Here is a 13,430-nt window from a genome sequence, read left to right on the forward strand (position 1 = left end):
ATCATAACAACAAAGAGTGTAAACACTTCTATGTGGTTATAAAGAAAATAGCAAAATTACAATGCTATATTGAGAAAGAAATGGGGTGGAGTGTGAATAGATGCATACATTCGTGGGAAAAGTGCCACGAAAAAACCCACTGCAGAAAAATACCTTCACAGGAAGGGGGATGGAAAAAACCTACCGCCATATCACTAATGCGCCGATACCTAAGAGCTGTTAAAGGGTGACACATATCATTAGAGCATTCAGAAAAATCATACATTAAATTACTACAAGAGTCACAATAATAATAATTTTATTTCCCCATTTGACAAGTACAAAGTATGGTACAGAATATCATACAATTATGTAATCGTATCGGGTACACCAAGAAGTACAGTAACTGGATTACTAACCAGAGAAAATAAAATTACACCTACACACATTAGAAGAATTTACACAATATAAAATTCAGAATTACACAGAACTGAAGTAGTCGTTCAGACTGCAAAAACATTTTTCATTTAAGTACATAAATAACTTATTTTTAAAAATAGAGAGTGATTTCTCATTTTTTAAACTAATGGGAAGCCTGTTGAATATTTTGATCCACAGAGAACGAGGTCCTTGGACATCATTGTCATGCTAGCAGACACCACACACAGACGATTTCTTGTCCTAGTCCCATTATTTGATGGGAATAGATGCATGTTCTTTTTTACAAAAATTATCGAATTATAAATAAAAACACTAGGGACTGTTAAGATGCCAAGGCTTTGAAAGAGAGGTCTGCAGTGGGCTCTATAGGGTTTATTGCACACGGACATAAGCAATTTCTTTTGAATAATAAATATTTTATTTAACTTAGTTGATGACCCACTTCCCCAGATTATGATACCGTATGATACAAGAGAATAAAATTGACCATAGTTGAGTGTTTGAAAACATCCATACTAACAGTATGTTTCAGAATTGAATAAGATAAGAGTATCGATATATATTATAGATATGTGTCGATATATAGAAATAAGTATCGCAAAAACAAAGAATGTATCAAATGCATATAAATAGAGTTATTATAAATATTAGAATGTCAGATGTATTTGAAAATTTAACAAACAATATACCAATTATAAATGTACACATGTCAAATTGATAAATATAATTTATACATGCAAAAAATTATTACACAATAATTATGAAAAATATTTACCATTATGGAATATTAGCAGTGATATTTACAGTACTAATATGTTGTTCGCGGGGGATAAATACAGCTTTCGAATAAATAAAGTCAATTTCTTTACGTAGTGTTTTGTGCGATGCCCTTTCAAGTAATGGTAGCGAAAGTGAATTTCTTTTGGCTATGGGAAACTTATTCCACTCTAGACTAGCATTCACTGTAAGCGACTTGTTATATAAGGCCGTTCAATTAAGTGGTATTACAAGATTTTGATTACCTCAAGTGTTTGTCTCGTGCACCTTATCCAGTCTTTGTAAATTAAGTGTAAGGAATTGAGGTATTTGGTTTACAACATTTTAAACGGAAGTACGCAGTAACAAAATTAAAGGATGAACATATAACAAAACTATCCAGATATTAAGTCCACTATGCTATGCGCATTTTAGTTAAATTTACGTCCATATAGGTCATTTAAGCTGCCTATAATGGGTGTCTCCACTCAAGGAATTCCACTTTGGAGATCCTCACATAAGAAAAAAACTATTTCAGATAGTAGAAAAAAATTTCAAAACTAATAAAACAAATTCAATGAAGAACTCCCACTAAAACACAATAAATGCCAAACTCAATACCGTGTCAGTGCCAAGCATTTACATAATGGAGACAGCGACTTTCAGAAACGTAAACCTTAATTCCTATGGAAAAATATCAATTTCCATAATAAGAATAAAATACCATATAAACTTATTCATTTGTACAGCCACAGAACCTAAAAACTTCAACAGCATCACACACAAAGATTTTAAACTGCGAGGAAAAGATATGCTACAAAAAACTTGTTTTGCAGTAATAGTGAATATATGTAATATAACATGCAATAACTTTATTCTTGCCTTTGTTGACAACTCCATGATAATATATGTTGTCTGAGGACTAAAAAGCTAATACTGCAAACCAATGAACCTACTTCTTAATGGAGCTGACAATTATTTATCATTATTTTTTTATTAGTTACACAATTACGTTGCAATTAGGCGATTTTCCTGGTTGCAACGGTCAAGTTAGGTCAAAGATAACTCTTACAACGAAAATTACATACGAACACACATAGAAACAGATTAGAGACAAAATATTTTTACATGCAATGACACTTCCACATCACATACAAACAACTTCCATCTCACATACAAAATGCCGTCCACATCACCTCCAAATATTTTCATAACTACAATGAAGTTTATTACCCAGTGGCTGCTTCACATGAGTCCACGATAATACCGTTTGTCGAGGGCAGTAAGCTATTTGGTGCTGTTATACTGACGAAGTTCTCTGTCGTTTCTGAGCAATTTAGGCAAGCCTTATTTTCCTTTTTGTTTTCTAATCCCCGTAAAACATCCGTAAAGCAGGAGTTTAACATATTTGCTATTTCTACAGTGTCTGTTACAATGCCATTTTCCTTAGTTTTTAATATATCCACGCGTTCCCTATTATCTTTCCCTGTTCTCGTGTATCTATAAAATTTCGTTGCATTGTCTTTCGAAATTGCATTTATAAGAATTTTTCCTTTGCCTCCTTCTTTTCCCTAATTAGGTTCCGGACCAAGGTCCTGTAATGGTGTGACATTTCTTTACTTTCATTCTTTAATCTGTGTGCCTTTCTTACCGCTCTCTTTAGTTTTTTTATGGTTTTGTTGTAGTATTCCGGATACGTGTTCTGTTTCAACTTTTTTATGGGAACATACTTCATTTGCCTTTCAAGAATTATTTCTTTGAATGTTCCCCATATTTTCTCCACGGTCGCTCCACTAGCTGCCCATCCAGGAAACTTGCCCCTTAAAAATTCCTGGAACCCTTCCCTATCTGCCCGGGTATATTGCCAAATTTTCTTTTCGCCCCCCATATCTTTTGTTGCTCTATACCAGTCAATTTGAACACGCACACAATTGAATATCATCGAAGTATTTTGATTGTTTATTCTAGGTCACCATGTTCAATAGTTGTTACCATAAAACTTAAAGAGTTAAAAGTAAGATTCCTAGACACTCTTTGCTGGGAGTAATTAGTAGTCGATAAAAAATTGTGATCGTAGTCAAACTTCAAACAACGGTAATGAGCCCGCTAAACTAAACAAAAGATATTAAAAGTGACGAACGATTTGTAATGGCGCGTCGTAGGAAGTGTATTGGCCGGTTTCTTGAAATCATTGAAACTGATCGTATGGTTGATTCCATGCCTGAGATTTCAGACTACCGTCGCACTTTGTCACGGAAATGAGTGTATCATTCCCTTTTCCTTTGCTTTAAATTCCCTAGCTTGCAATTTTATGCCGAATACGGCTTCATTTTGTTCGCTGATTTAATAATATAGTTACTTCCCCGTAAGAGAGCTGGTACTCGAAATGGACCGTCCCCAGTTTGATATACTTTTAGGGGGTGGAGAAGAACTTCCTCAAGATTTTTCTCTTATGGAATTTGCATCTGCAAGAGCCCAAGAAATTATTTCGATCGGTGAAGCCTTGCGTATGTATTAATTTTCTAATATCAGATACTTATTATTATATGTGAATGTATATAATGAATCCAGTGCTATTTATTACTGAACAGAAGAGCCTCGGAGAACCGGATTAGTGTTTCAACGCTTGCCAAGGCATATGAGGAGGAGAATAATGAGCCACAATACCAAGCGAATGCCCAGACAGCTTCGTGAGGCCCATCAACGACAGGTAAACCTGAATTCTGCTAGAACCATGTCATTCCCTATACTTATGATGTTTTTCTCTAGTTATAGTTTACTGTAATTTCCCCATTGTTACTAGATGGAGAAAGGTGGCTTGCCTCCTAAATCCAAGAGACCTAGTAGAAAGTACCGTCGTAGGCCAAGCAATTTACTGGAAGCTTATAACCGCCGCCAAAAAGAAAATGTCTGGCTGGAAACTCACATTTGGCATGCAAAAAGGTACTGATAGTTTCACCCGAAAGACATGAACATTATTGAGGAAACATTTGTAAATTTTATCATTGTTTCCTAGGTTTCATATGATAAAAAAGTGGGGTTACAAACTACCTCACTTTCCCAATGACAAAAGCTCTCGAGCTTGTTACCGTGGGGCTGCAAATCATTGTTTATTACAGGTAATTTTTATGAACTTACCATAGCATTAGAGGCTACTTTATATGATGGATGTTTTGATAACCACCCGACGTGGATAAATAATAATTACTTCCATTATTTTTAGGATATATCGTATTACGTATGCATTGAGCTTGCGGGTTCGTTTGAAAGCATAATTAATGGATTGAGAATGGTTACTAGACCAGAATGTGGACTTACCTTCCGTGCCAAGTTGTGGTGCAAAGGTGATAGAGAGGGATCTGTCATGTTGTTCCACTCGGATTCAAAGTATCCTCATGGTGCAATCGGTAGAGTTAATTTTGTTTGGAAACCGTTGGGAGGACCAGGTAGCGAAGCCCGAAGCGAGGCTCCGGTCAAGGGTGAGGAGGATATGTCTGACGATATTGGTAGTAGTGAGGACTCTGGCGAAGTTGAAAGTTTTAAAAAGGTTGACAGTGAGGACAGTGACGCTAATCAACAGAGGAAACTTTGGCTGTGGGTGCATCCATCGTATTATGGTGAAATCAAAGAGGAACTGGTTAAGGTGTTCAAATTCCAACAGTGTCCTGCAGTCAATGGAGAGGGGTCTCAGGAAGAGCCACCTCACAAAAGACAGAAGTCTGACAAATCAAAGTCTGATTCTAAGGAGTCACCGGAGACAGGCGGTGAATCATATGGAAGCAGTCATCAAAGGATTGGCTGTGACCAAATCGTTCAATTCTTTGGGAGCAATATTACAATGTCACTGCTAAAGGACACGTTGGTTAGGTTGAGGCTGACTGGACCGCTTTCCCATGCCGTTCTGAGGGAGGCCCTGGCTCCTGTGCCACCCATGAGAGACGGGGATCCCCCATGGTGGGGTTCACAGTGGGAGGACGTGTTCGAACATCAGAAGCAGTTGTGGGAAGAGCTGTCTGCCATCACGAGCCCTGCAAATGTTTCCCCACACATGGTGCTCGGACTCGCCATTCTTGACCCCCGGGGCAACTTGCCACAGAAGAGGACCAAGGCAGTCGACTTGGAGACCATCATTAAAAATGGTAAATTATTATTGTGATGTCACGTTTGATTTTAAGTGCATGCAACTTATTAATTAGTAATCCCCCCCCCCATGTTGTGCTAATTCAATGTTTGTGCTCATTTGTGGAGCAGACTCAAGTGTTACTAGTACCGTGGAAAAGTTTTTAAGAGATTACCTTAGTGAAAAGCCCATTAATGTGTAGAGCAGTATGTGGTAAAGTTCACACTTTCTCACTACGAGAACTGTTGCCGAATATAAGTTGGTTTCATTTAAGTGTCAAATATATCCATAAATAGACTAGTTATATCTTTTCCTAACTATATGAAAATTTGAGTAAATTTTTCTGTGATAATAATATAATAATAATTGATAATAATAAGTTTGTCCTTGCTATAATAAATATTGGTGTTGAGCACTTAATTAATTTAACTATAGGTCTAGAAATTAAAGTACTTCTCAGTTATTCTGTAACCCCACTCATTTTCCAGATATTTATGTTGACCCTTGCCCAGGATGAAAAGAAACAATTCTCTAATCATTGCTACTGCTACATATTAAGTAGTTTTTGCCACCAACTGGTGTTGAGTGGTTCCTATTCTATTCTTGTATTATGCAGAATTTTGAGTCATTCTCTCTGCAATTGTGATAGTGTGTTGATGTAATTTACCTCATTTAGTTGTTTAATCAAATCATTGGGACCATGCTTGCGAAAACTGAAATTCAATGACAAATACAGGCCCCCTGTTCTGAACCCAGTTGTTGACTCTGTTCTGATTGTTTAAAGACTTAATATTCAAAGATAAGTTTGATTTGGTGCAACTTTCTACCCTATTAGCTGAATTAAATTTTCTTGTAGAAAATGCTTCTCCCTTATCAATTTTTTTAAATCTATTAATTTATGTTTTTATGAGAGGCTTGGATTGAGTTTGGTTTTTATAAGAGATCTTTGATAATAGGTCAAATACATGGAATAGAACATGGTCAGTGTAGTGAGGAAAAGGAATGTAATAATAATACACAAGAATCATTGCTACACAGTACTGAGTTTCACGTAGAAGAAAACATCATTCTATTACAGTTTGTCACAAGAATCCTTCTATAATGTAGTAACACTTGAGGAGTAATAACTTCTCAAGTTCAATTTTAAAAGCAGTCACAGTGGACTATTTTAAGTGTCCATTGGCAGTTTATTGTAAATAAGTGATCCGGTGTGATGTGAGCCTTTCTTAGAAATAGTGATTGGTTGATTTTTCAGGTGCACGTCCTCCCATCCACGAGTCAAGTGTTCGTGCATGGTGGAATTTGGCAAAAACAAGCATTGACTCTTTTTTTACATGTTATAATGATTGCACTTCTCTTTCTGTTGCCTCACTAGAAGTGTGCACCAGAGGCCTCCCGCTCAGCCCCATTTGGGACCCTCAAACCAGAGACATTGTGACCAGCTCTAAACCGTCAGACGCGCAGGTGAACAGGAGGAGGTCTGAGAACCTTGTTCCTGGTTTGACAGAGGCTGGTGATGTTACTTCAGCCTCTTCGGAAAATGGAGACTTGTCACCAAGGCTACCAATACTGCTGATACAGAGACCAGGGAGTCGGGACCCAATCAGAAAAAGACTAGGTTAAGACTAATGGATTTTTTTCTTTGTAAAAAAACTCTATCGACCATAAAAATCATTATTTAAAAAATTTGTAATGGGAAAGAAATACTGATGCACAAAAAGTTTAAATCTCTCATTCCAAAATTAGATAATGAATGTAAAATTCAACAGTAAAATCAAGCATCTAATGCATTGATTTGCTACTGTTGGCACTTGCTTTATGTAACCTGCAGATATGACGTGGAATGACCTGATTTCTGTTGCCAAATACAAGGGCTGTCCAGAAAGTGACCTCTGTTTATGTGTACTGAGCAAAGTAATGGGGGAGACGAATGTTTGCTGTGTTGACACACACACACACACACTAGGGCAGTACGCCTCTTGCTGCAGTGTTTGGAAGATCATGCCCCTTGTTGTTTGTTTACAGTCAAACGAGTTTGGTTAAGATTCAAAACGAACAATACAATTGGAAATCTCACCAAATGGGAAATCCATCTAGTGATAAGGATTTTATTGGCAATAAACTTCAAAACTTCTGGCATTCATTGGTAAATTTGTGCTCTGTTCGGACCAAATGTGATGAAAGACAAGAGTTGTGCTGGCCACTGCATTCCTCGTCGTAAACGTTGGGGCTGTGACCATTTTTAAACTGAATGCACAACTGCCTCACTCCGCCATCACTCATTATTCCATCTCCCTGCACTTCACACAGTTGTCTGTGAATTTCAATAGGCTTGTTGTTATTTGCTAATAAAAATCCAATCTCAGATCACACTTCACAACTTGTGGGATTTTCTCTTGCAGTGCACATTATAACTGTTCGCAGTGAGCAAAGTTTATTAACCACGGTCTGTACACTACAACAGCAGGATGCATACTGAGTGTAGGGATGTTAAGACACCAAGATGGTAGCTCTAGTCCTGCCCACTGTTACGCTAGGCCGCAACATAAGTTACTTTCTTGACGGCCCTTGTATGAATTCTACTCTATGTGGTATTTGAATTGGAAAACCTAGGATGCTGCAGTGTTCTCCTCGCATTAAGTCCTTCCTTTTTCTCTGCAAATCAAGGCTATGGCAGTGGTTGGGACTTGATTGCCCCAGGAGGATGGGGCAAACCACTGTGGATCGCCATGGTGATGAGGGGTGCTCGGGCAGCAGGGCTTCGTGAGGCTGAGGTTCTCGGGGATGCTGCTGTCAGTCGAGAGTGTAACTGGCCCGCACCACCAGACACAAGGGCGGGGCAAGTTGAAATGAGTGTTTTGGAGTTGGAAGCCAAAGAGAAGTACTTTAGGTGAGTCTTATTGGCAGGATTATTTCATTTTTGAGTTATCAGGTTCTGATTAGTAGCTCAAACCTTAGAAACTTTATAGTATAGGATGTGAGTGTGGTAAATTTATGACTATTTATGCAAGCTCATAATTCACCTGGAGTTAGTTATTGGTTGTAGAGACACAGGTTCAAATGAGGGGATTATTGTGGCCCCCCGCATTATTACATTTTACGATTGGACCCCTAAGAAGAGAGAATGACACTAATTAGCAGAGTCCAGAACATATTTTCCCCTCTCATGAAATCAAAGTCAAACTAAACGGCTGCAAAATACCAGAGTAGAGCGATACTGTCGCCTCAATGCAATCATGCAAAATAGTAGATAGCTGCAGTTTTGGTTTGTGGAAATATACCAATAGGGAAGTGCTCACTTGTGAAAAAAGAATTGACTTTAACAGGATGTGAACTAGCCAAAAACCAATATTCCTAATAAACCAAACAATATTTTGTTTACTTTCCAGAAAATTATATAACTTGCAAGCTGTATAAGACCAGTGAATGTACCATGCGAAGTGCTTCACTCAAGAAGACAAATCTAGACATTGGTCAAATCTCTTCCCGCATGGGACAGCCATTTAATGAATGCAGTGCCCATTTCAGTATTTCATACTCTTCTTTGTTGTTTTCAAGCTTCTCCTTCCATCCTTTGTCTCCCTCTGTTGGGGGGACACCTCATGCCGTCCATAGCCTACAGCAGTGTCACATTCCCTACCTGTGGCTTTAGGGGCGGAGGCTATGAGTTGCATGTCCATGTGATAATAGAGTTTCCCCCGCGTAACTTTTCAATTCTGCATGACCTGTCTTGTTGTGGTGGAGGCCTGTCCTATAAATGGTTGTGGCTCATTTTTATTTAATTTTTTGGCATGGCAAATAACTGATATATCAGGTGAATTAACTCTTTTTTTGAATTAGGTCTTCCTCCTGCTTTTATACAAATGTGCACGTCATTTGATAGCGTTTTACTGATTATTTTTCTATTTTCCCTTTCTACCCTTATCACTCACCCTTCCCACCTGGTGCTTGCACCCCCTGCCACCCACCTTTTTGGTTGATTGCAGGATTGTTATGTCAACATCGGCAGTTTGTAGGTAATGAATCAATTTGTCAGCAATTGAACTTGTCTCAAATGTGTGAACATGTAGCCTATGAATGTTATGCAAGTTTTGAACAGGTCTTGTAAAGCATTGCACATTTATCAGTGTACTATTGCGCTGTCTAAATTCTTTTGTCTTACTTCATTTCCTTCTCCTGCTCTTCTTACATTCAGCATCCACTTTCACACAACAGAAAAGGCTCTTCCCTGCCCCCCCTAAATTCCTTTTGTACTTAAAAGGACTCAGCCGTAACTGTGGGGAACTGGCTGATCATGTTTTCAGTAAACATTTATTTATGTGGTCCACTAAATATTTCATTGACTGACATAAGTTTCAAAACTGCTTACTGGCATTGCCCGTGACTATGACAGCACGTGCTGAAGCCTAGTTTGGTTAATAAAAAAAATCAAATTGACTTTTCAAATACAGTATGTATTTAAATTCATAATTGTTTTTTCTATTATGGCCATAACATTCCACTATCTCTGAATGTAGCCTCCACTCTGATTGATATTGATTTGCCACCTCGAAAAATTTCAAGTATTTTCTAAACCAAATCAAGAATTTTGAGCTCGGATATAATCTGCTACATGTATTTAGTCACAATATTGCACAACTTTCAAGAAATGATCCATATTGGTCTGCCCACTCAACAGGCACATAGCTCTAGTCTTCAAAGCTCTGACATAGGGTCAGTGCACACAAAGCGGGCTATTGATTATGACATGAATTCATGCTTTGAGGTGCTGTTCATAGATTCATAGAAAGTTACTGGAACAAGTGTGGCAAACGGCATGAATCTCTTCATTAGCGATCTTGTTGTCCATTGTCGGTCTTTTAGCAGCAATTTTAGCGTTGTTTGGTAGAAGGTGGTTAGTTGCTGCTCCTTACCACCAAGAGTTTTCATATGAGCCGTTTACTCTATCATAACGTTATTGTTTTCCTTTAAGTTTGGGTTAAAAAATTTGAATCCATTTTAGGAGTGGTATTTGCCTCAAGAGATAAAAATATAAAAAGTGAGTATGTAGTTCAATTAACCCTTCCACAGGACTGAAGAATTTGAATGTTTGCATTCAAAGGTTCAAACTGTTGTCACCTTGCTCATGTTATTTTCCACCTTCTCTCCTTTTTAGATTGCACTCGTGAACTTAATCCGATTCAAGTCACTCCTCTGGAGTTTCTCTCCCTCTTTAACCATCCCCCCCCTGCTGTTCCCCTTCTTGTCTCATCTCATTCCTATTCGGTGACCCCTCCTCTGAAGAACACTGAAATGGCAACTCACTTGCCATGTTAATGGCATTTGATCTATGGCGTGTGCTCAATTGAAATTTTTTGAGGGCTTTTAAAATTAATTTAGTTGATGTTGGGAATGAATCTGGCAACTTTCTTGTGCAACTTCTAATTACTTAACCCTCTTAGTGCGGTGGGGATTCCATGGGTACTAGTGAGAAGTGTGAAGGGTAATTTAAGAAAATGTATCACCTTAGGAAAAAAAACATTATGAAGTTATTTGTTTAGATATCCATGTGCAGTTTTTTATTTTAAAATAAAATATTGTAGTTAATAATGTAAGTAAAATTATAGTAAGAATTATACTTTTTGAAAAGCATTTAAAATTGCTAATTAAAAAATGTGTTATATAATTGTATGGAATTCACCCTATCGATAGCACAAAAACCATAAATTATTAAAGAAAAAACCATAAGTTACAGCGATTTAAACAATAGCCTACACAAGAGCCGATATATCGGCCCGCCGCACTTTTCGCCAGGGATACAAAAGCCGATATATCAGCCCGCCGCACTAAGAGGGTTAATAAATACTTCTTTTTTCTACAGACTCCCGCCAAGCAAAAGACCCAACTACATTCGACTGGGAATCTCATCTCCGTTCTCCTTCCCGTGGAGCATCCTCTGTCAAGAGTGGTCCCCCTCCCCAGTTGATGCCACATCTGGCATGCAGCCATCCTCCTCTTGTTCATTTTACGTGCTGCGAAGCCCTCACAAATTGGAGAAAATGAGCAAGGCCCTCCATGACTTGCAAAGAGATAAGTCATCGGGAGACCTATCTAGAGCAGTCCAAAGCCACCAGCCCAGTGTTATGGCAGGAGGGAAGTCATCTCTCAGTTTAAATGAGATCTTAGGAACAAATGGGGATTCCGAGGATGTCAGTGGCTGCTGTCTCGTTCCGGTGAAAGTGACAATTTGCGAGAAGGGCACCGTGGCAAAACATGCTCTAATCTGCCTACCTCTTGAGGAAGACTTTAGTGGAGAAGAGGGAAATCGTTCTCAGGGGTTGAAGTTCAAAGGACCAGTGGAACCCAACAATCCAGATCCGTATAGGGAAGAGAGGGCAAAGGCCAGGAAGGAACACAAGGAAGAACTAAGGAAATTACGGAGAAAAAGGGTGAAAATGCGAAAGGAAGCAGATGAAGAGGCATCGCCTCTTGGCATGGTTGTTGAGGAATCGGAAGCGACCCCAAAAAGACCACCGATGGGCCCAAAAGTAACTGAGGAAATGTGCGCACATTACAGGAAGAGAATGGAGGAATTGTTTCTGCCGGCAGTATTTAATGCAAGGAATTCATGTTCAAGGGAAGTGGCTGGGTATGTGGTAAGTGGTGGGTTCTCTTTTAGTGAAGCGAGAGAGATGGGCTATGGGTATGTTGCCCTGCCTGCTATGGATTGCCTAATTAAGACCAAGGGCTGGAACAAAAAATTGTTGGTTTTTGTGCGAAATACGTCCAGCACACATTATTTTCCTGCATCAATTGAAATAGTTACAAACTGATGGTTTGAAGTAATTTCGTGTCTTGCAAAGGCAACACTGGTTTACGTTATATCTTTTGTTTATTGATGTCAAAGCATGCATATGTAATTCATTTAATTTGTATATACGTTCCCTGATTTTTGCTCATTTGACTTTCATTAAATAAATGGAAATTGGTGTGTATTTGATTTGCAGTATCCAGGAGGCTAAAATTTTCCCTGGGTGAACCTGTGTCTATGCAGCAGAATTCATGGTAATTGTGATGGCATTTGACAGCATCAAAAGCAACACTTCAGTTCCCTACCTGTGCTGACTCATGCCGTGCACAACACACTATTCCTCGTTCCTCTTCATCCGGGTTATACAGCCTAATTAGGTAGTAAAAATTTCCTTCGATTATGGAACATAAAAACCCAAGCCCAGGTTCAATAGAGGCCCTGAGCAACCTCATTCTGCTTTCCTAGTTGGTAACTCTGGAAGATCCGAGTTATGATGTGAAGTGGTAGCTCTTGAGAAGGGGAGGAATTCATATGCTTGGATAATAAAACCTGTAATACCAGGGTGGCCCACTGCCATCGGCAGTTGGCAATAGGGAGGAGGACATCAATTAACTATTTGTTTTCATTTGATAATCTGGTCACCTTTCTAGTGACGTATCAAAAGAGACTTAATTTAATTGTGAAGTTTCATTGGATACAAATCATCACGCAGTTGGAATTCATCAAAACTTTTTATGTCTAATGCTAGTTTCCAAAATTTTTGCATTCATAGGAGATTCAAATGTGGTTATTTGTAGTTGTAATTGTGCTCAAATGACATGTATGTGCTTTAAGTATACAGGGTGCAGTGCTGAAATCCGGACAAATTGCAATTTGAATTTTCCACCAATTTGTAGTGCCACTGGAGGTTGCAATTGAGGTTCTTGAAATCTCTAGGCAACTAGTAAATAGTCATAACCTCAAAATGGCCGAGATGTCAGGTAAAAGTGCGGAGTACAATCGAAGAGCCGCTATTATCGAAAGTGCTCACGCTGGGCATTATATTTCAAAATAGTTTGATTCTTCGGGTATCCCAGGTCAACTTTATGATATTGTGGCCAAGTAAAATGCTTCGGAGAAGTCTGGGAAAGGTTTTGCTAACCCGGCAAGGAAATTTTATTCGAGGAAATTGTGTTTGTTTGGATTTAAGCACTGTGCCCTGTACTCTATAACTTGAAGGGCAATATGCAGGATCTTCCTGTCCAAGGGGATATAAATCCGCCTTTGATTGTATTTACCAACTTACAGACACTTTGTTTCTAGCTCTGAATCATATTCACTAAGTAAATTTTAATTGCAGCTTAG

At 38.5% G+C, this 13,430-nt stretch overlaps 1 protein-coding gene across 1 annotated transcript; it reads left to right on the forward strand.

The window, feature by feature from the left end:
- Positions 1-3,499: 3,499 nt before the first annotated feature.
- Positions 3,500-12,108, forward strand: Pop1 (POP1 ribonuclease P/MRP subunit). Its single transcript, XM_071585640.1, has 8 exons — positions 3,500-3,683; positions 3,768-3,886; positions 3,980-4,119; positions 4,193-4,295; positions 4,400-5,315; positions 6,672-6,914; positions 7,964-8,186; positions 11,157-12,108. Exons 1-8 carry the CDS (start codon positions 3,563-3,565, stop codon positions 12,106-12,108), a joined length of 2,817 nt encoding a protein of 938 aa, XP_071441741.1. The 5' UTR covers positions 3,500-3,562.
- Positions 12,109-13,430: the final 1,322 nt, after the last annotated feature.

The sequence above is a fragment of the Hetaerina americana genome, unplaced genomic scaffold, assembly GCF_022747635.1.
Source record: "Hetaerina americana unplaced genomic scaffold, ioHetAmer1.1.p SCAF_2, whole genome shotgun sequence".
In the NCBI taxonomy this organism is placed as follows: Eukaryota; Metazoa; Arthropoda; class Insecta; order Odonata; family Calopterygidae; genus Hetaerina; species Hetaerina americana.